This window comes from Lampris incognitus, chromosome 14 (assembly GCF_029633865.1).
Source record: "Lampris incognitus isolate fLamInc1 chromosome 14, fLamInc1.hap2, whole genome shotgun sequence".
In the NCBI taxonomy this organism is placed as follows: domain Eukaryota; kingdom Metazoa; phylum Chordata; class Actinopteri; order Lampriformes; family Lampridae; genus Lampris; species Lampris incognitus.
The window spans coordinates 25,719,457-25,742,494 of record NC_079224.1 but is presented as its reverse complement, the minus strand read 5'-3'; the positions used below and the strand labels follow the sequence as shown (position 1 = coordinate 25,742,494).

The 23,038-nt window shown below is 42.7% G+C and overlaps 1 protein-coding gene across 1 annotated transcript in view; it reads right to left on the bottom strand.

Moving 5' to 3' along the window:
• The window catches only part of LOC130123917 (homer protein homolog 3-like), a 43,436-nt gene extending 20,580 nt beyond the window's left edge, over positions 1 to 22,856 (bottom strand). Inside the window, exons 1-6 of the mRNA XM_056293247.1 lie at positions 22,746 to 22,856; positions 15,880 to 16,036; positions 12,984 to 13,115; positions 12,681 to 12,785; positions 11,014 to 11,147; positions 5,602 to 5,758 (exon numbers count right to left, since the gene is read on the bottom strand). Coding sequence (XP_056149222.1) covers positions 5,602 to 5,758; positions 11,014 to 11,147; positions 12,681 to 12,785; positions 12,984 to 13,115; positions 15,880 to 16,036; positions 22,746 to 22,750 — 690 coding nt within the window. The 5' untranslated portion in view covers positions 22,751 to 22,856. The remainder of the gene's footprint in view (positions 1 to 5,601; positions 5,759 to 11,013; positions 11,148 to 12,680; positions 12,786 to 12,983; positions 13,116 to 15,879; positions 16,037 to 22,745) is intronic.
• Positions 22,857 to 23,038: the final 182 nt, after the last annotated feature.

Sequence of the window (23,038 nt, the reverse complement as noted above, 5' to 3'; positions counted from 1 at the left end):
TTTAAGGGTTACCTTCGCGTAGGACTTTAATGTGACAAATGATTCAGCACAGGATGTTTTATACCTTTATCATACTCAAGTGCAGAATAAGACAGCAGTTGGTGGTGAGTTTGAAGAAGCAGCAGGCAGAGTTGTTCTGCCAAACAAGCAGATGTTTGACCAGGCTTGTAGAAGAACTTTATACACACGCATGAACATGAACCGCTAAAACCAAAGTTCAGTTATGGTTTGTTTGTTTTTTTTGGTCCATGGGAAAGTGACCAATGTTTAAACCATGCCAGATTCTGCCTATACGGGATCTGGCACCTCTCAGTTTTAGACCTACTGTGTTTTGAATGTCTCTCAGATCTGGACATGGATGAATGTGTCTGTAAATATTCTTTATTGCACTCTGGTTAATGTGCAATTGCTGTTACACTGTGACTTATCAAGTGTGCCAAGAGTCTGGGCATTTGTGTTGCACGACTCCAACGAGCTGATTGTGTTAGAAGGCTACATTACTGGTTTGCAATAAATCCATTGCCCGCACTCCTTTCAAAGAAACATTTGGAGGTGTGCGCTTGGATAGACTGGGGAAGAAAAAAAACCAAGTGCTGGGAGGAGGTGATAGATGTTGCAATGCAGTAAGATAGTTTCACTACAAAAGAAATATCCCTTCTATTTTCTATTTATCATATTGTAATATGAATATCCATCCATTCCATCCATTATCCAAACCGCTTATCCTGCTGTCAGGGTCGCTTGAGCCTATCCCAGCAGTTATTGGGCGGCAGGTGGGGACACACCCTGGACAGGCTGCCAGTCTATCACAGGGCCGACACACACCAAGGGACAATTTAATACGGCCGATTCACCTGACCTACATGTCTTTGGACTGTGGGAGGAGACCGGAGCACCCAGAGGAAACCCATGCAGATACAGAGAGACCATGCAAACTCCACACAGAGGACAACCCCCAAGGTTGAACTACCCCTGGGCTCAAACCCAGGACCCTCTTGCTGTGAGGCAACCACTGCGCCACCATGCTGCCCTAATCATATATAAAATAAAATGTGTGTGTATGTATGTATGTATGTATGTATATATATATATATATATATATGTGTGTGTGTGTGTGTGTGTGTGTGTGTGTGTCACATAAGAGTTTTCTGTTATTCACTATTCATTTTTGTTGGTTTGGTTTCATCTGTCCTCTGCTATAACAAAGTAGAATTAGGTTTTTGTTTTTTTCCTATCTGGTCCTGCTCCCCTTTCGTTCTTATCGGTTGGTGAAATGAGAAATGACATCGATGATCCGTGTGCTTCAGTAAAAATTTAAATTGTTTGATCTTTGGAAAGAGGAGGAACACTCATGGTACTAAAGAGGTCAGTCCACTGCATTTGGTCAAGAACACTCAAAGCACAACCTTTCCATAGGAAATGAAGCAAAAATATAGGAAGCACTTTTTTACTGGTGTCCAGTGGAGACCTGGCCTAAGTCTGCTGAATGCAAATTGGACTCAGTGGTGGTTCACACTTATGATATTAGCATGATTACCTCTGTTTTAGGATGACGATTCTTAACCTGTTTCACCCCATCTACACAGCGCAATGTTCTGTGACAATTTCATGTCTTGTTTTTCCTGTAAATAAGGGAATGCCAAAATCTAAGCCATGCTTCTCAGCCACCAATGTGCTAGTGCCAGCCAGGCCTCATAAGACAGAAACAAACTAAAAGGACACCTCTTAAAAAGGTCGCCAAGACCCCAGACTACTCTTTCGAGGGGTCTTGAGAGCAAGGCTGAATTATTTTTATCTATCTATGGTTGGGTCGAGGAGGACTGCAAGGGAGAAAAAAAAAGAAATGAGAGGCTGCCAGCTCCCTCTGGTGATTTTTCATTTCTCCTAACTGGGCCACTGAAAGTAGGATATTGCTGTCCTACAAAACCCTCTCCCTCTTGGCCACCCCAGGGACATGAACCATTTTCAGCAACCTGGTCCCTCTATCTTTGCATAGAAGAAAAGAAAGAGAACTTGACCTAAAGCAGACAGAGGTCTTCCTTATCTGTATTTAGTTTGTTAATAAGATTCAAAACAGTGAGAACTAGAAGAGTGTGCTCAGTAGAGTGCAGATCTCCACCACTATCTGCCCCTTCTCTGGTGACTTTAGGCGAAATCCAGCTGAGAAGTTATACATGCACACAGACAGAAAAACCAGTGTTTTTCCTGCCATTATAAGACTTGCACAGCCCCCATGTTGACTGAACGGGAAATGTAAAAAAAAAAATTAAAAAAAATTAATATTCAGTGTTCAAGCTAAAAAAACCTACCTAATAACATTTTGCCTGTCAGTCTGTGGATATGCAGCCTCCTAGGAGGACCCTCGCATGACTGCGACCAAGTCTAATATGAACTTGCACTTTCTGAAAATAAAAGGTTTGTTATGTGACCATTTTGGTCTGACCCTAACCCTGTCTTTCTTTTCATAATATAACGAAGCTGGGTAAACCATCTATGCTCGCACTTGCGCAACTCATGCTACCCGATCTGAGTCAACTCATGGTTGACTCAGATCGGGCAGTGACAAGAATTTGCAACACTTCTTGTTTTCACTGCAACCTAGAGGAAGTTATTCGTTTATAACTTTGGAATTTGTTTGAGTATCAAAATTCTTTTAATAACTTGATCATGTCGCTGCCCAATCTGAGTCAGCCGTAGATTTGAGTCACACATATGCGAGTGTAAATGGTTTAACAGAGGTTATTTTTGGTTCATTCAGTATTCCTCCACTTCTCCTGTGCTGAGATCAGCAGTGAATTATTCGCTGACTTGCGAAATACGATTGACTTCTTGTTTACTTTCAAGACTCATACCCGAATACACAATGTTTTGACCCTGTCGCTGCCCGATCTGAGTCAACCATACCCATGTGTAACTCACATCTACAGTTGACTCAAATCGGGCAGCGACAGAAAGCAGAATTGGTCAAGCAAGCTAGAGAGTGAGTGAAGAGAGGAAGCGGTGGTAGTGTGAACAAATGTTTTTCAAAGGTTCTGAATCACCACAACCCCTACAGGCCACCGCCTGGCAGAGATAATTCCTTGAAAAGACCTTTTAATTGATGACTGGGGAAAGGCAGAAACTGGGTAGCTGCATCCCCTGCTCAGTTCAAGATTTAACCGCAAACATAACTGACCTTTCGCAAAGTACCACCCAAGAACGGTGCTTGTCCAATCCTACCTTAGCAACGGTTTCTATGTGAGGGAGGTCCGTCAAGCTTTCAAACACACAGCAAAATGCTGAAACAGTGTGCCTATGGGATCTGCAAATCGGATACTAGACATGTGAAAAGTTTGGAGGGGGTGTCATTTTTTTTCCCTTCCCAAAACCCAGAACGCAAGAAGCGCAATGTCAGCAATAGATTTCGCAGTATAGCAGACCCCATGGCTAGCTTAATCCATCCAAAATCAACAAAAATACCTGTCTGCTCCAAGCTAAGCTTGCTACTAGCTATTATTGATAGCTAATACAGCTAACGTATTATTACTGTTACTTTTACCCACACAATGATTATTACCATTATTAACATAGCAACGTATTACTGACTAACAAAATAACATTATTAATGTACCTGATGAACGTAACCAGCTTAGTCTGTGGCCAGAGATACCTAATTTAATGATAGCTAATGATAGCTAGCCCGCTAACATGACTTTGTTATGCTAGCCACAGGTTAGCCAGGTTCCACCTTTAATTTCAGATTATCAAGACCCGTGGGGAGGGTCGGCTGGGATGGTCTCTGGCCAGTCTGACCTCCTCATATCCGGCCTATTTTAAACGTTTCTCCCCCTCTGTGAGCTCAAGGTGGGGACCGGTCGTTCGGAAAAGTCATCCCGCCTGCGGGGGATATCTCGTTTGCCTTATTTTGTTGAAAATACCGGCTCTGGTTCGAAGGTAAAAAAAAAAATCAAAAAATCATGGGGCGGTTCCCCCGGCCCCGGGGCATGTCCCTGGCCACCCTACGACCCCCAGGAGCCCATACAGTACCCCCAAAAAAGCCTGGATAAAAGAACGCTATGGGGAACCTTTGCCAAAATCAACACTATAATATGGTGATGTTGACAATGGATTATCAAAAATATACCAATAATAGCTGAAATATGTAACTTACCCTACAGTGCAAGAGCACAATTGTTCCACAATGTGTTTTTGAATTAGTTGATGGGGTTTCTCATTCTTTGATTGCGACCGGTAAGCTATACGCTCAATTACAGTCGCACCCGGCAGCCCGGAGTCCACGCAAGTCAGTTTTACTTTTAATATTCTGAATGTATTCTGCCATCGCATACTGTAACTCCTTCTGCTTTTCACGGGGTGATATTAAGGATGAATTACTCCAAAATACATCACTTATTTTCTCTGGGAATACGCTGATTTCTTCCTTCATGTTTTGGTGTTTTCCGGCTACTTCCTGGATAGTTCTGAAATGTTTGAAGGGCATAGCAACAGTAACTAAGGGGGGCGGGACTTTGCGAAAGGTCAATTCAAGTGTAACAGGCTCTGGAGGTTCAGTTTATTTATTTGGACTAAATTCCCTTGTGGCAAAAGTGATCTTACTATGTGCATTATTATACACACACCAATGGGTGTGAACTGGATCAACCAGCATGGTGCCTACGTTGATTAAAGTTTTGGAGAAAAAAAAAAATCAAGAAAAGTAAATGTCAAAAGAATGAGGACAAGAGCTACCTGTCAGACTAACTTTATTGCTCCTAACCAACACCGAAAAGAAGGACATTGTCTGAACAAATGCCCTTGTAAAAACCTCCATGATCTCCATTTGCAGGCAAATGGCTCATAACTTTCAATAGGTCTTTGAGCGTGTTAACGTTTATACAGATAACCCATTCATATTCTGATAAATACATTATTCCAGCTTTAGAAACGGTCATGTTAACAGCTATATTGGAAAACTGTTATATTGATAAGGTTGAAATTAGGGAAAGCATAACATTTACTCATTTGGCAGATGCTTTTATCCAAATTGACTTACAAGAGAGTCAGCATTTAGCGATAAAATGTGAATGTTACTGTGGTGGAGGGGGAGTGTGGTCTCACCTGTCTCAGGTCAGCTCAATTGGGTTGAGACAAGTTAAAATGAGATCAGAACTGTGGAGATGCAGATCTCTCCCCAACAAACAGACCATCTGTATTTTTCAGTTGTTTTAATCTCTGGTGCGTACGATTGTGTTTGAATTTTAATACATGGGCTGTGTTGATGGCAGCTTCAGCGATCTGGTTCTGGTTAGTTAACAACTTAATTTTTAACCTTTTTCCACAAAGGAATAGAAAAGACCTGACCTATATTTGTGACAAGTAAACTAATAAATGACCTTATGCATATTTATGACACATCATTCGGGAATACAGCATTTTCTGAACTTGCCTTGACGGTAACTGAAAAACCCTATTGATAGAGGACAACTCCCTTCTAATCTAGACTATCATTTAATATGTTACTATATCAGTATCTTTTTTTCCATTAAACTATGTATTGATGGTGCTATTAGGACAGGGATAAATGTGTTTGAATTAAATCTCTGAGCAGGGCATAGGGTCCACCTGTTCTCGCAGCCTCTCAGTCTCCTCCTGATATGCAGCAAGCTGCTTCTTCCACTGCTCCACATTAGCATTAGCCTCATGTAGCGCAGCCACCAGCTTGCCATTGCTGTCCTGCAGGGTGAAAAGCTCTGCTTCCAGGTTAATCTCACAGATCGACCTGAAAAAGACAAAACAAATCTTGTAGGACAACACATATTCTAAAGAGTGTGCCGAAAGCTTTGGAATTGCATTATCAGCTTTACATGAAAAAAATTTTTTATTGCCTACTTATTAAATACACATTCTGAAAATGCAGGGGATTATAGAGTGCAAATACATCACATGCACATGTGATGAATCCCATTCACTTTTTATTCATCCTTTCTCCAACTTGCCACCACGTTGCATATCAAACTGACTCATGTACCACTTTGGGTTGGATAACAATCCATGGGGCAATGGGTGTTAAAGAGATGGCCTTCACTAAACTGACCAGACAACATGAACAAATTGGAGTCCTGATCACAGTCCTTGAGATGATGTAATTGGCACAAATTGATCAAATCACTGCCATTATAAACACGATCAGCCACAAAATTGATCAGCCACAGCATGAAGTTATGGGAAAGAGTAGTGGAAGCTAGGTTAAGCGGAGAGGTGATGATTAGCAAGCAGCAGTATGGTTTCATGCCAAGAAACGGCACTACAGAAGTGATGTTTGCTTTGAGAGTGTTGATGGAGAAGGTCAGAATGAGTTGCATTGTGTCTGTGGATTTAGAGAAAGCATATGATGGTGCTGAGAGGGGAGGTGTGGTATTGTATGAGGGTGTTGGATGTGGTAGAGAAGTATTTAAGAGAGGTGCAGGATATGCATGAGGGCAGTGTGACAATGGTGAGGTGTGCGGTTGGAATGACAGATGGGTTCAAGGTGGAGATGGGATTACATCTAGGATCAGATCTGAGCCCTTTCTTGTTTGCAGTGGTGATGGACAGGCTGGCAGACGAGATCAGGCAGGAGCCTCCATGGACTATGATGTTTGCAGATGACATTGTTATCTGTAGCGAGAGTAGGGAGCAGGTTGAGAGCCTGGAGAGGGGGAGGTATACACTGGAGAGAAGAGGAATGAAAGTCAGTAGAAACCAGATGGAATACTATGTGTGAAGGAGAGGAAAGACAGCAGAATGGTGAGGATGCAAGGAGTAGAGGTGGAAGGCATATGAATTTAAATACTTGTGGTCGACTATTCAAAGTAATGGGAGTGCGGAAGAGGTGAAGAAGAGAGTGCAGGCAGGGTGGAGAAGAGTGATTTGCAACCGAAGGGTACCAGCAAGAGTGAAAGGGAAGGTTTACAAGATGGTAGTGAGACCAGCTATGTTATATTGTTTGCAGACGGTGACACTGGTGAAAAGACGGGAGGTGGAGCTGAAGATGCTAAGATTTTTGTTGGGAGTGATGAAGAAATACAAGATTAGGAACGAATATATTAGAGGGACAGCTCAGATTGGACGGTTTGGGAGACAAAGCAAGAGAGGCAAGATTGAGATTGTTTGGACATGTGTGGAGAAGAGATGCTGGGTATATTGGGAGTAGGATGCTGAAGATGGAGCCCAGGCAAGAGGAAAAGAGGAAGGCCAAAGGAGGAGGTTTATGGATGTGGTGTGGGAGTACATGCAGGTCGTTGATGTGACAGAGGAAGCTGCAGAAGACAGGAAGAGATGGGGACAGATGAACCACTGTGGCAACTCCTAATGGGAGCAGCCAAACAAGGAAGAAGACTGCCATTAAAAATATGTAGTAAATGAGGTCAGCATGAGAGCCTCTTAGATTACTCATTTCGCCAGCCCTGAATTCACCTAAAAAAATGCTTTCAAAGCTTTGCTCTATCACGCTTTAGTTGGTCTTTTAATTATATTTATTTGAATACTGTAATTTTAAAACTAAAATCAAAGCAGTGAATGATGTTGGGTGTGCCTGTGGGGTCCAGTCCGAGTTAAACCCAGTAGAAATCTAAGATTTTGTTCAATTACTACAAAAGTTCTATCAGATCATCTCTCCATCATTGATCCCTGGTCTTAGCCTCACTCTTTCCTTCTATATCTAAAAAGCTTGACATGATCCCATAGCAACAGTTTACCATGGTAACCGTCTCAAGTGCAGCTTTCTGTGTTCCTAACGGTCCTGTGGAGTAGAAAAGCATTGTGGAGGGTTTGGAGGACTTACAAAAGGGTTTCTAATCCTTTGTTCACATACTAAATATCTAAGAGCACAATGGTAAAGACCCTCTCCGTTTCAGCCCGTTTTGCCACAATGTTCAAAGGGCTAAAAATATTAAACAATGGTATAATCAACCCAAGACAGGAGACACATTTATGTTAGTTTTGGTTGACACTGTTGAGAAGGATAAGTTAAAGAATACCTGCTCAAAATTGCAAAAAGTGAAATTTGATTGTTGTAAGTACTAAACAAAACGTTTCTTGAATGAGACCAATTGGATAAATCCCCTTATCCCTTGTTGATGTTGCATGTTAAAATCACATCAACCAGTGTTGATGGAGGGTAGACAAGGATTTGCAAGACTTGAAGTACAGACATGGATTGCACATTCAAAAAAAAAGTAGACCTAAAATACTATTCCTTATATATATATATATATAAAATGTACTTCCTTTAAAAAATAAATAAAACATGTTAGGAGCAACGGTTAGGAAATGCAAATATTATTAAAAATGCAAAATTAGACAAATTCAGGGGGTTAGGCGCAAAGAAAAATGGTTATGATACAAATTAATGCTGCATGCAAATGATGGAAAATACAAAGCTCTTTGAACCCCGTTTTTAAGTATTATTCCCCCATCATGGATAACCTCATCAATGCCACCATTGGCACTATAATATTCGAGAGAAATCCCCTTGAATCGTTTGGGTAAATTCTCTTGAGGTCATGTGTGCTCACCACATGAGTATGACTTGAAGCACTGGGATTGCAGGCCATTACATCAACTGATTTTACACTATTTTTCTGTGCTGAAGGACACTGTTTTAAGCTTACATGTTTTCCCCTTCTGTAGTGTCATCGATGGAGTTTCTCAGCACAGATATGTGTGATAAAAGCGATTCATGATAGTACCTACACTACCGTTCAAAAGTTTGGGATCACCCAAACAATTTCGTGTTTTCCATGAAAAGTCACACTTATTCACCACCATATGTTGTGAAATGAATAGAAAATAGAGTCAAGACATTGACAAGGTTAGAAATAATGATTTTTATTTGAAATAAGATTTTTTTTACATCAAACTTTGCTTTCGTCAAAGAATCCTCCATTTGCAGCAATTACAGCATTGCAGACCTTTGGCATTCTAGCTGTTAATTTGTTGAGGTAATCTGGAGAAATTGCACCCCACGCTTCCAGAAGCAGCTCCGACAAGTTGGATTGGTTGGATGGGCACTTCTTTGAGCAGATTGAGTTTCTGGAGCATCACATTTGTGGGGTCAATTAAACGCTCAAAATGGCCAGAAAAAGAGAACTTTCATCTGAAACTCGACAGTCTATTCTTATTCTTAGAAATGAAGGCTATTCCATGCGAGAAATTGCTAAGAAATTGAAGATTTCCTACACCGGTGTGTACTACTCCCTTCAGAGGACAGCACAAACAGGCTCTAACAGGTACTATTTAATGAAGATGCCAGTTGGGGACCTGTGAGGCGTCTGTTTCTCAAACTAGAGACTCTAATGTACTTATCTTCTTGCTCAGTTGTGCAACGCGGCCTCCCACTTCTTTTTCTACTCTGGTGAGAGCCTGTTTGTGCTGTCCTCTGAAGGGAGTAGTACACACCGGTGTAGGAAATCTTCAATTTCTTAGCAATTTCTCGCATGGAATAGCCTTCATTTCTAAGAACAAGAATAGACTGTCGAGTTTCAGATGAAAGTTCTCTTTTTCTGGCCATTTTGAGCATTTAATTGACCCCACAAATGTGATGCTCCAGAAACTCAATCTGCTCAAAGAAGTGCCCATCCAACCAATCCAACTTGTGGGAGCTGCTTCTGGAAGCGTGGGGTGCAATTTCTCCAGATTACCTCAACAAATTAACAGCTAGAATGCCAAAGGTCTGCAATGCTGTAATTGCTGCAAATGGAGGATTCTTTGACGAAAGCAAAGTTTGATGTAAAAAAAATCTTATTTCAAATACAAATCATTATTTCTAACCTTGTCAATGTCTTGACTCTATTTTCTATTCATTTCACAACATATGGTGGTGAATAAGTGTGACTTTTCATGGAAAACACAAAATTGTTTGGGTGATCCCAAACTTTTGAACGGTAGTGTATGTCTCTACTAGTCGACTCCATGGTGGTCTTCCAGTGGCTGCGATACAGAACACTCGCAGCTTTCTCATACGTGGTCAAACAAGCCTGAAACCTTTCTCACAGGCCCTCTGTGTTACAAGCTACCATGCTACATATGTATTTGCATTGTTTTATATCCCCTTAATGAGTTATCCCCTCAATGATAGTAGGTGCGAGGCTGGTTTGAGTGTGTCAAGGACTACAATGCTGCTGGATATTTTCACACAGTAGTCTAATGTGTATCTGGAAGGGTTCATCTATGGTAGGACATCCAGCCAATAGCAGGCCAGTGGTCAGCAACAGCTCATTGATGAATGAGGTCAAAGGAGGCTGACATGAATTGTGCAAGTGCAACAGTTTACAGTCTACAGTTAATCACCTGACAGCCGAGTACAGCGTTGGTGCCAAAAGAATGGAAACCATGTTGCATCCTGATGTGAATGGGGTTTGGCAGCTGACGGGCATAAATATCATTTGGGGTTCAACCCCATTAGGCTGAAATCTGATTGTCTTAAGGCTGGTTCCGTATCATTGATTTTCTCCAGAAATATTTACACAAATCCCTGTGAGATGGTAAATAATAGAGACCTGAGATTTTGCAGACCCATAACTACTCACTTGAAAGTGCTTCTCAAATCAAAATCATCCAGATTTCCCTCATTGTGACTACAATTTAAATTCAGTGTTTTCACACTTAAAAAGGCTACACTGTACATCGGATTGACGAAAAACTTGGTATAAAATTTTTACATTGGACCACTAAAATCCACCTAATGTCTGCCATTTTTAGCTTGAAAGGGAAACGGGTAATTCCAAGCAATATTAAATAAAGATATTTACTCCTACACAAAACATGTACAGGCATTTCAGTAGGAGGAGCAATCAACAACAGATAGCGAAGAAGTGAGATGTAACTTTGAAAAAAATGAAAAAATAAATACATGTCACTCCAGCTTTAAAGTGGTGACACAAAAGGAGTTTGTGTCCAATTACAAGAGATGCTACTGCCCTCTCATTTTCCTTCTCGGGATTGGTGTGTGTGTGTGTGTGTGTGTGTGTGTGTGCAGGCGAATAAATGGGTTACCCTTCAGAAAGCATCTTTTTGATGCGCTCCTTCTCAGAAGACAGGGTGATGTCTGCGCTTTGGCTTCTGAACAGCTTGTCCTCAGGCCCATTCACACACATCACTGGTGGAGATTGCAGTTCATCTGAGAGGTCCTGAGAATATATTGTGTGTATATATATATATATAATATTAATAGACATGAACATATTGTAGATAATTCCAGCTCTATAAATCAGAGGGGGGGGGGTAAATTCTCTTGTAATCTATATTTTTTAGACAAAATCTTGCCTTTCGTATCAAATGTGGATGCACATGACTCTAAATTATTTGTCAATAGTATTCTAACCCACCTATATCAAGTGAGTATACACATCAAAAGTAGAGGAATAGTGACATGCATTCACATCTGCAGTTATAGATGACGATTGCCTGGGCAAGGTTATTGCTATCTCAGATCTTTCTGGATTCACAATGAGGGAGTGAACTATAATGAGCCCCTTTAGTAAGGAAAAGGGGTCTTTTTGAGTGGGATAAAGTAAGAGCATAGCCCACATTGAGGTTCAGAGACAAGACGTTATACAGAGTGGCAATTTTTACCATCAGCAGACATACTTCTCCAGAGACTATTTAGTTTGTTGGTTCTAGGCTTGATTTTAGCTTTTGCTCAATGACGCCGCTTGGCTTTTAAACAAGTCATGTGATGTAAGCAGGGAAAACAATTATAAAAGTCCCACCTGTGAGAACTTGTGTAGAAACACGTCAGGTAGCAAAATAGATAAAAACAAAAAAACATGTCAACATAAAAATATCTTTGCAAAATGCACGTTTCAAAATGTTACGAGGCCAACCATATTCAGCTCTTCCATCAGTTACATTTATCAGTTCATCACAGTGCCATTTAGCTAGATGCTAACTAAGTGCAATTAAACTGAGACAGTTTGTACATTTTCCAACGAGTTGGGTTTTCCGATGTGGTCATTAAAGCGCTTAACGTGCTAGGAGCAGGATGACAGACACCACTTGGAATCCATTCTGCCGTAGAATTAAAGAGTAACGGGCATCCTCCTCATGACCAGGCAGATGTAACTGACATAATTGTTCTCTATTGATCAAGAAATGGCTTGAGGCGACTAGTCTCATCACTTGGTCAGTTCGGAGCCTTTTTCCTTCAGCAGTGGGCGGAAAACACGGTTGCTGGTGGACTGTGCATTGCTGGGTTGCTTGGGATAATTTTACCATCGTCCTAGTTTTCCTGACTTTCTCTTCCCTTAGAGACGAGTGACCCAGCACATCTGTCTTTTGCTTTCTTTCTTTCTTTCCCTCTCTCTCTCACCGTACTCTACCTCCATCCCTCCTTTGATCCAACAGAGCGGCTGTAAAAATAACCAAACTGTTCTGTTCCCTAACAGAACCTAGTAGTAACATGCTCCCTTAACCTGACCTGTGTGTACCATACCCCTAGAATCCTCAGAGATACTCAGTTCAGAACAAACTCACAGAAGGTTTCTGTGGAACCTGCTCTCCATTCACATTTAAATGTCCCGCTTAACAACTCAACATACTTGAACTCATCTGAAGGATGCTTGTTCCCCACTTTGTACATGTTTTTTTTTCTACTGGTTCACCTCACCTATTGCCATCTACATGGATTTCAGTGTGCTGTCATGCTCTATTTGTGGGCTCACCTGAGGAGCAGCAATGGTGAGAGCTGTGTTGGCCAGTTCTTTATCTTGTGACTTTTCCCGAGCCAGGCGAGCTGCATCTTTCACTTCCTTAAATTTCTCTGCAAACTTTCCAAAGGGAACAGGTAGGTATGTTCAGGTGTTGAAACCAAGATAAAACGGGCCAAAATAAGAGTGGATCACACATGTAACATTTTGTCATGTTCATATAAGTAAAAGGAATATATTAATCCGCCTCAGTCTGTACTCACAGCATGACTTCAACTGGAGACTGATCTCAGTCCCAAAGGCTTACAGGTCCTTTACCTGATGCAGCTGCTGCTCTGTTGCAAACCCCAGACCATAGACTGTGTTGGCCCTGCTGTCAGCCCACTGGCCAAACTTCTGGGAGGTCTTGGTGAATGTCATGCTTGGTGTTATTGTACAGTTGATGATTGCCTGCAGATGAAGTAATAGTAACCCTTTATGTGGAATATAGAACACTTAATAAAAACAAAAAAAACCTTTTTTTTGTTCACCCCCCCCCCTTTTTTTTTCTCCTTCCCAATTGAACTTGGTCAATTACTCCACTCTTCCGAGCTGTCCCGGTCACTGCTCCACCCCCTCTGCCGATCCGGGGAGGGCTGGAGACTACCACATGTCTCCTCCGATACATATGGAGTCGCCAGCTGCTTCTTTTCACCTGACAGTGAGGAGGTTCACCAGGGGATGTAGCGCGTGGGAGGATCACGCTGTCCCCCAACAGGCGCCTCGACTGACCAGAGGCACTAGTGCAGCCATCAGGACACATACCCACATCAGGCTTCCCACCCGCAGACATGGCCAGTTGTGTCTGTAGGAATGCCCGACCAAGCCGGTGGTAACAATGGGATTCGAACCGGAGATCCCCGTGTTGGTAGGCAACGGAAGAGACCGCTACGCTACCCGGACGCCCCCATTATAAATTAATTTTAATTTGCATTAATTAAGGGAAAATAAAATCAATAGAATGCAAGCAACAAATAAAAGTAACTGATAACTACCTGATTGTAAAAGCTAACGTGTTAAGTTACTTGTCACTACAAAAAGTAGCCCGAGTACTCAGGGTCTCCAACACTGTCAAAGCAAATTTTGCCTCACAAGACATGCATTGATATGTGTCATTAGCCTGATATATATATATATGTTGATGATTTTAACAATGCCCTCTCCCATAGCTACTTGAACACTACACCTGCAGAGGGTGAGTTTTTCAACCTAGTCGATAGTGAGACCATTTGTTTTATGTTTGATCAAAAAATAAAAGAACAGAGGAAAAAAAATCTGCCATTAGTACCACATCTGTTTCTATAATTTCCTCTGTTGACTGGGAATCCTAGAAGAAAGCAAGCAGATGTTATCGAGCACTTGATCCCTTGAGACGTCAGTCTAGACATGGGTGAGCTCCTTAAGATCTTTTTTTTCCTCCACGATTAAAAACAAGTACTATCTCATGACATGCTCACCCCCCCCCCCCACATAAAAACACATCAATAGCAGTAGGTGTGCGTGAACTAATTTTCCCAACTGATAATAAAAGCAACAAAAATTTTGAAAAGCAACATAACCCCTGACCGAAGAACCCGGAACAACTTGTCAGCCGAGAGGTGTGGCTGGAGCGACCTCCTTTCCCCTTGATACATGCGGGGGGGGGGGGGGGGGGCACATTAGTGCAAACCTATTTATAAACCTTTTTACGTCATCCTCTGTATTACAATAACGGTCCCGAGTTAAAAATCCCAGAATTGCAGGGCAGAGGCAGCTTAGGAGGAGGCTTTTTCCTCCTTTTTCTCTTGCCAACCAATGATTAGAGGGACTCGGCTGCCTGCGCTTCAGTGGCCGCATGTTTGACATAACATGTTGGACGCTGGTGGCAGCAATAAAGATTACTCCGAAGCCAGACGGCAGTCCTGGTGGGGTATGGGCTGCTGGCCGACCAACTGCCGCCCCGCACTGCCTTCTGGGAGACGTGAATGTGGGTCAAACCAGAGGTGTAAAGACCAGATCGGATAAGATCTCCCCACTGCTGGTTGCTGCCTCCCTGTAATCTAAATCCTCATGCCAATGAGAGGATTCTCTTGTTGATCTCTACACACCTACAATAACTAAATTTATTGAACATTTTCAATCTATATATATATTTTCTGGCAACAGTGTGGTTTGTGTGAGAGGAATAGTTAGTGTGCTTGTTTTTTTTGTGTGAGATGGGAATGTATAAGTGATGACAGTGCCTTTTAAGGTGGTAATGTAAAGTATATGACCAAGTGCACTATCAAAACACCAAACGATGGACTAAATGTGAGCGGTTCAGAGGAAGAACATCAAACCGATGAAAGAAATCAGATGTCCTATGAACTTTGGTCCTTTGTCTTGTTTTGTCAATACGTACAAATGTTCCCTAAGCAACAGGAAAGTCAGTCGAGCCTTTAGTGGGGATGGCACCGCGTGATCTACACTGCAGTCCAAACAGCATAATCTTGTAGAGAAAAAGATCGCCGCAATAACAGCTTTCAACCAGACAGAACAACCACATTGTCAACGATTTATGGTGTATGTTTCCGTTCTTGTCAGTCAACCTGCCAAGATTGCATTTTTTTTAAAGAATTCTTTTTTTTTTGCACCCCTTTTCTCCCCAATTGTATCCGGCCAATTACCCCACTCTTCCGAGCCATCCCATTCGCTACTCCACCCCTTCTGCTGATCCAGGGAGGGCTGCAAACTACCACGTCTCCTCTGATACATGTGGAGTCGCCAGCTGCTTCTTTTCACCTGACAGTGAGGAGTTTCGCCAGGGGGACTTAGCGCATGGGAGGATCATGCTATCCCCCACCCTGAACAGGCACCCCGACCGACAAGAGGAGGTGCTAGTGCAGCGACCAGAACACATGCCCACATCTGGCTTCCCACCCGCAAACATGTCCAATTGTGCCTGTAGGGATGCCCGACCAAGCCGGAGGTAACGCCAGGATTCGAACCGGCGATCCCCATGTTGGTAGGCAACAGAACAGACCGCAACGCCACCCGGACTTTTTAAAAAAAATTTAATGGCATTTTTAGCTTTTCGCACTTCTTTGAAATAAATGGAGGGAAGGTTTCAGACCTGAGCAGAGCTGCGTTGAAAGTCGCAGCAACTCTTCCACTTAAGCATCATCATCATCGTCATAAACATTTTCCTCCACCTCACCTTAGTCCCGCCCACACTGATGATGCGGTAGACATTGCGGTTGGTGTCATAGAAGAAAGAGACGGTGACCGCATGTTTGCTGGCTGGGATCCAGTTCCTCTTGGTTGCGGGGTCAATCTGGAATACATGGGCCCGGGCGCTGAAAATCGGCTGCTCCCTGTAGAAACAGATATGATGAAGACTCCTCTGCATGGCACCACACGTGCATCAGCACATCTTCACATTAGTCCCACAATATATGACAGGATTCTACTGGTTCCCGAATAGTTTCCCTGGATACAGGAATCTCCTAAAACTAGTGGTTTTCTTTTACATTTTTTCTACTTTTTTTTCCAAAAAACAAGCTCTCAAACAGGTTCAATTCCATTGGAAACAAGTCAAATAAAAAAAAATGGCAGACATCATCAAATAAAAGCAACTTTGTTGACTCAACATTTGATTACATAACGTGAAGATGGCCATTTTTTGTGGCACGCAGTTTCCATCTTAGGCAATAATATCCATTGCAGGATCTTCCCAATGGAAGATCTTCCCAAAAAGCAGTTAATTTCAGTTTTACCCAAAATATTAAGACACGATCACGCTCAAAAATGTCCCCTCCTTTTTTTTTTTGCCTTTCACAGAAAAACCTGTATTCTCTTCAACATGGGGCACCTCTTGCCATTTGGGCCCAGATGTTGGGAACGCTATTGGCAGCACTGTCCGCTTTCATTGCCTGCCTAATTCACCACTCGCACACAGCTGCGACTTGGCTGGCATATGACGCTGTCACACTGTTGACTAATAAGCTTTGAACCCTCTCCCAAGTCTGTCACCCTCCACCCTCTTTCTGCTCCTGCCAGTGTTTGCAGCAACGTATCCTAGTTACCATATAAATATACAAAGCCAACAATGTCACTGGTGTTCGGGAAATAGTTTGGACACCATCATATGGTATGAACGGTAAGATTTGAAAGGTCACAATCTCTGTCTCTTTCTCGCAAAAAAACCACACACACACACACACACACACACACACACACACACACACACACAGTGCTGAAACAGTTGATTATTGAAGTAGTCAGTCAACAGAAAATGTATTATAATTTTGATAATTTTTTTAGTAAAAACAAAATATTTGCTGGTTACAGCAACACAAATGCCGAGATTTGCTTGCCTTTCTTCGATTCATATTTTAAAATTAATATTTTTGTGTGCTGTTTTATTGGCTCTGCTGGTCAGACTAGATTAGTAGGCCAACAGATGAATCGATCGATAGTGAAAATAATCATTAGCTGCAGCCCTGGTGTATAGATCACTATGTATTTCCTATTCAAACATACACTCACTGGCCACTTTATTAGGTACACCTTGCTAGTACCGGGTTGGACCCTCTTTTGCCTTCAGAACAGCCTTAATCCTTCGTGGCATAGATTCAACAAGGTACTGGAAACATTCCTCAGAGAGTTTGGTCCATACTGACATGATAGCATCACGCAGTTGCTGCAGATTTGTCGGCTGCACATCCATGATGCGAATCTCCCGGTCCACCACATCCCAAAGGTGCTCTATTGGATTGAGATCTGGTGACTGTGGAGGCCATTTGAGTACAGTGAACTCATTGTCATGTTCAAGAAACCAGTCTGAGATGATTCGAGCTTTATGACATGGCGCATTATCCTGCTGGAAGTAGCCATCAGAAGATGGGAACACTGTGGTCTTAAAGGGATGGACATGGTCAGCAACAATACTCAGGTAGGCTGTGGCGTTGACACGATGCTCAATTGGTACTAAGGGGCCCAAAGTGTGCCAAGAAAATATCCCCCACACCATTACACCACCACCACCAGCCTGAACTGTTGATACAAGGCAGGATGGATCCATGCTTTCATGTTGTTGACGCCAAATTCTGACCCTACCATCCGAATGTCGCAGCAGAAATCGAGACTCATCAGACCAGGCAACGTTTTTCCAATCTTCTATTGTCCAATTTTGGTGAGCCTGTGCGAATTGTAGCCTCAGTTTCCTGTTCTTAGCTGACAGGAGTGGCACCCGGTGTGGTCTTCTGCTGCTGTAGCCCATCTACCTCAAGGTTCGACGTGTTGTGCGTTCAGAGATGCTCTTCTGCATACCTCGGTTGTAATGAGTGGTTATTTGAGTTACTGTTGCCTTTCTATCAGCTCGAACCAGTCTGGCCATTCTCCTCTGACCTCTGGCATCAACAAGGCATTTTCGCCCACAGAACTGCCGCTCACTGGATATTTTCTCTTTTTCGGACCATTCTCTGTAAACCCTAGAGATGGTTGTGCGTGAAAATCCCAGTAGATCAGCAGTTTCTGAAATACTCAGACCAGCCCGTCTGGCACCAACAACCAGGCCACGTTCAAAGTCACTTAAATCACCTTTCTTTCCCATTCTGATGCTCGGTTTGAACTGCAGCAGATCGTCTTGACCATGTCTACATGCCTGAATGCATTGAGTTGCTGCCATGTGATTGGCTGATTAGAAATTTGCGTTAACAAGCAGTTGGACAGGTGTGCCTAATAAAGTGGCCGGTGAGTGTAGACTTGGACTGGGAAGTGACCTATATGGATCACATAATCACTAAATACAAGATAAAGTGCACAGAAGTGTATCCTGCAACACCGAGGCGCTGTGATGCCAAGCTGAAGATGTCTTTTTGCATACTGTAGTCCATCGAGTTTTTTTAAATTTGTCCTTTCTCCTTAGTGGGACTTCATTTCAACCCCATGAAGTGCACGTAAGAACATGTGTGGCCTTGTGAAGATGCAGAGAGAGAAAGGTCAAAGACAAACAACACTAATGGAAGAAAAGCCATACTGACAGCAAATAAAAAAGAAATGACTGATGTGGTTTGTGATGATTTATGTGTGACTTATCTTATTACAATGCAATATGGTACCAATAGTTCTCTCACTGCCCAGCATACTAAATATGGTGTGCAGGGAGCTCCAGGCGCAAAGGGCTGAAGCAAATACCATCTACTCACACCGTCAGTTTGATCCCTGGCTCTTGACCTGCGTTACATGCTGTTCTTTTCGTACACTTCCACTTTCTTTCTAATCTTTCGCATTTCCCTCGACTGTATTATCAAAAGAAGGCCTTCAATTTATGGCCAAGCGATCCCTTGAAATAATACAGAGTACAGCTCAGTCTAGACAGGCTCTATATTAATCATAATGTGATGGGGGGTCACTGTTTAATTTCTACCTTGGTATGGACCACTGTGTTTCAGCGTTGTGAATAACAACAACAAATCCAGATAGACGAGACAATAAATTCAATAGAAAGTTAGAGTTATGGAAGTTTGTTGGTGTTGTCTGTGATTTTTGAACATCCTCAGTATATAATCAGATCGCTAGTTTACTGACAACTGAGGTAGACTCGGATCCTTTGGGAGGCCCACAAAACAACAGCTGTAAACCACTCCAGCGGCCTGGCTCCAGTGTTTTTGAATGCAGAAGTCAGGGGGGTGGGGGGGGGGGGCGCTGTGAGTTGTTTACTTTGTTACAATTACTACCACTGCTTACATTTACCACTTGGGGATTTATGCTTCAGAAAAGCCAAGACATGAATCATTGCACTGTTAATGACTGTGAAGGAAATTCTCCTTTCTCCTGCACCCCCCCACACAGAGGTCAGTGGTCCTAGACCCTCCGAGGGCTCAGTGTCTTCTCAAGGGCATCCCACAAGGTGTGACGGGTGCATAAACAGGGCCTGAACCTTTCTCATCTAGTTAAAGGAAAAAGCTCTATACCCCTCTAGACCACCTAGCTATTCTCAATGGTGATGCTCAGTTTTGCTGTCACAATTGCACAAATACATTGCCCTGACACGGGAAATGGTTGTACGGCAGTTTAGATTATGGAAGTTGTCAAAAATCAGGACACTACAGTTTCTATGCAGTATTATACATTGGTGCAAGTGTTCCCGAAAGAACTGTATTTTGGCAAGTCATTGCACATTTATATCTGACCTCTTTAGTGACATACAAAGCCAGTAAGTTCTCTCTCTCACTGCCTCTCTGTCTTTCATAGATTTTGATGTACAGAAATATGATCGCAAATAAAATTGTCAAAAACACCAGCTTTCTCCAACACACACACACACACACACACACACACACACACACACACACACACACACACACACACACACACACACACACACACACACACACACACACACACACACAGTGCTTGAAAGATCACCTATAAAGATGCTGTATTGAACAACTGTATTTATTATGCTGGCCAACTCAAAACTGACAAAGCCTGTACTATAATTCTCCTTCTCATCTCCCAGTAATCCTCCCTTTTGTCAATATAACTCATGCTTAGCTAGTGTCCGTGTCCCTGCCACCACAAACACAGTGATCTAGGTTCTGACTGGTTCTGGGCATCAGGATGTGGCCCAGCACTGTGACAGCTGGCATTTACGGACTCCCTTCAGTTCTGTTTTACGTCTGTAGAGTGAACTTCGTACTTTGGCACTCCACAAGAATTTCAGATCAACCTTTATTTGCGTCACCACTTTGACTTTTCTCTTCTTTGGGAATTTCAGAATTAGTTGATATTCTGGGCATAGTTTTAAGGAACTTGTGGACAACTGTCAATTATTTTTAGAGAAAGTAAGTGCATCATAAATGCAAATATACACATAAACATACAAAATTAAACGTAAATCAAATACAAGAGGTACCGAATTGCATGAATTTGTGCCTTGGATTATAGAGCCACATACAAGGACAAATGAGGACGACGGTGACATTCAATAACAAACAACTTGCACTGAAACTCTGTCCAGGTCTATATTTTGTGTGTGTGTGTGTGTGTGTGTGTGTCCTGTTTACTTGTGAGTCTATGACGATAATCACTTCAGAGCAACCCCTGAAAGGACAGTAAAAAAATGGAGAGTATGGCAGGACTCAGGTCAGAAAGTAATTTCATGACTGGGAGGGTTAAGGGACGTGTTTTGACCTAAAATCTAATGCTGGCACTCTCCTAGGCTGAATATCTGGCATCATCGGTGTTGTGCACTTCCACTCAGTGGGATCACCTTGCAGCACAAGAGCCAGAGAGGCAGCGAGGCACATTAGATCTGCTTCTTTTAGCTCCCGACACATTCCCCGAGTGCTGGAGAAGCGAAGCACGTTGTGCACTGACAAACTCAAGCAACCTGTTCAGGTTCGCCCATACAACTCCTACCTGACCATAGCGCTGTCCTGTGGCAGCATTAGTGAACGCAGGTATCCGTCTACCTTTGTAACACAGTCGAGATCCAGGCTTGAAAAGGAGTTTTGGTGGCTGAAGGAGTATTGGGTGTGTGGTTTGAAAATACTGACATACATGTGCAGCTTTCAGCATTTGTTTTTGAGTGTTATTGGAGTGCTGCAGTACGGTGTGTGTGTGTGTGCGTGTGAGAGAGAGAGAGAGAGAGAGAGAGAGAGAGAGAGAGAGAGAGAGAGAGAGAGACTGTAAGAAAGCAAGCTTAGCTGGATGGTGGTCTGACTTCTCAAGAATGTTCAGTTACTCAACCTTCATCCTCAGCGGATGGATGTAGCCGACAGCGCTTAATGGGTTGAGACTGATAGTGATAGGATAGAAGCCTGAGCTCCACCTCAGAATCATAAACCTCATTAAGTCCCATCACAGTATTCCAAAATCTATTGCGTCTGTCACCCCTAAGCCTACTTGATAACTAAAAACAATATGGTAATGATGTGATACACTTTAAAGGTACCACAGTTACCCAATTTGATTTAGCAGTCAACACATTTGTCTGTCCATTAACCGCTGTCCTCCAAGGGTCCTTTGTTTATGACTCAGTGCGCACTTCTAAGTGGTATGTAATTTACTAAGCTTAACAATAAGAACAGCAAGACAGTTTGTTATTGGATATGTATTAAAGAAATACAGTTGTATGGAGTTCTTCAATAATAAGGCATTTTGATGGATTCTTGAGCTGTGCTTGCCCAGTGTGTCTGCATCAGAGTGCGCGCGCACGCACACACACCACTGTATGTGCTCCCTACTCTAAATTAAATTACATCTCGATTGTAGCTGGCTAAACAGTCATTAGTATATGTGGATCAAATAACCTCTGAAGTGTTCCGGTAGCTACACAATGGAAAAACCAAAAAACGGTGGTTTAATCTAAATGTTTAATTCAATTTAAAATGGCTTTGCCGTTGTCGCCATCCGTTATTAGTGCTTCCATTTATCCAGCGTTGAAAACTCAACCTATATCCATGCCAGCTTCATAAACGGCTACTCTCCAGGAGTTCTGTAATCTCGTTTGACTCATCTACAACCCCCCCCCCCCGCAAATCGATATTTACCTTTTTCTCAACCTTGAGATGAATAAATTAATTCCAGGTGCGCGCGCGCAGGTAAAAAAAAAGAAGGTCCCAAAGCACAAACCCAAAGATGAGTGAAAGTTAAGAAAACCAGGTAGCTTACCTTTCTCTGTGGTGCGGAAACATCTTACAAGGTGACGGAGTTTTCTTTTCTACCAATGACAGGGGGGAAGAAAAGGAGAGCACTGCATTGATAAATTCAGCAGTTTCATTTACTCCCAGCAAAAGAGACGGGCGATCAGAGAAAGCAGACACAGAGAGAGAGGGGGGGTGCTATAGCCTCCTATACGTGACCGTTGTACCTAGTATGACCGGTAACCGAAGGATCATGATTTGAAAAAAAAAACTTTTTAAACACCGTGTCAAAACACATGTAGTGTCAATCAAAACACACGGAGTGTCAAAACACGTGTCAATCAAAACACGTAGTGTCAAAACACATGTAGTGTCAATCAAAACACGTAGTGTCAAAACACACGTAGTGTCACAGCCACGTTACACTCACCCCATTTCGATGTAAAAAGATTATGAAAGGCCGTTGTGGTTATTCTTCAGCAAGAACAGTTTGCCTTGTGACTGCTGTATTTTGCCGCCGTTGTCCCAATCTGCTTTTTACTGTGTGTGGATACGGGCGCTCAGTGTCCCCCCTCCCCTCCCCCCCTCCGGTTTATTCTCCACGGGAATGTTGCACTGCAAAGCACCGTTTGACAGTCGGACTGCAGCTACGAGCACTTTGCAAACTGGCACTGGGGTTGACGCGACGGACGGGTCCCGTCCTCGGGTGCATCGGCCTGAACG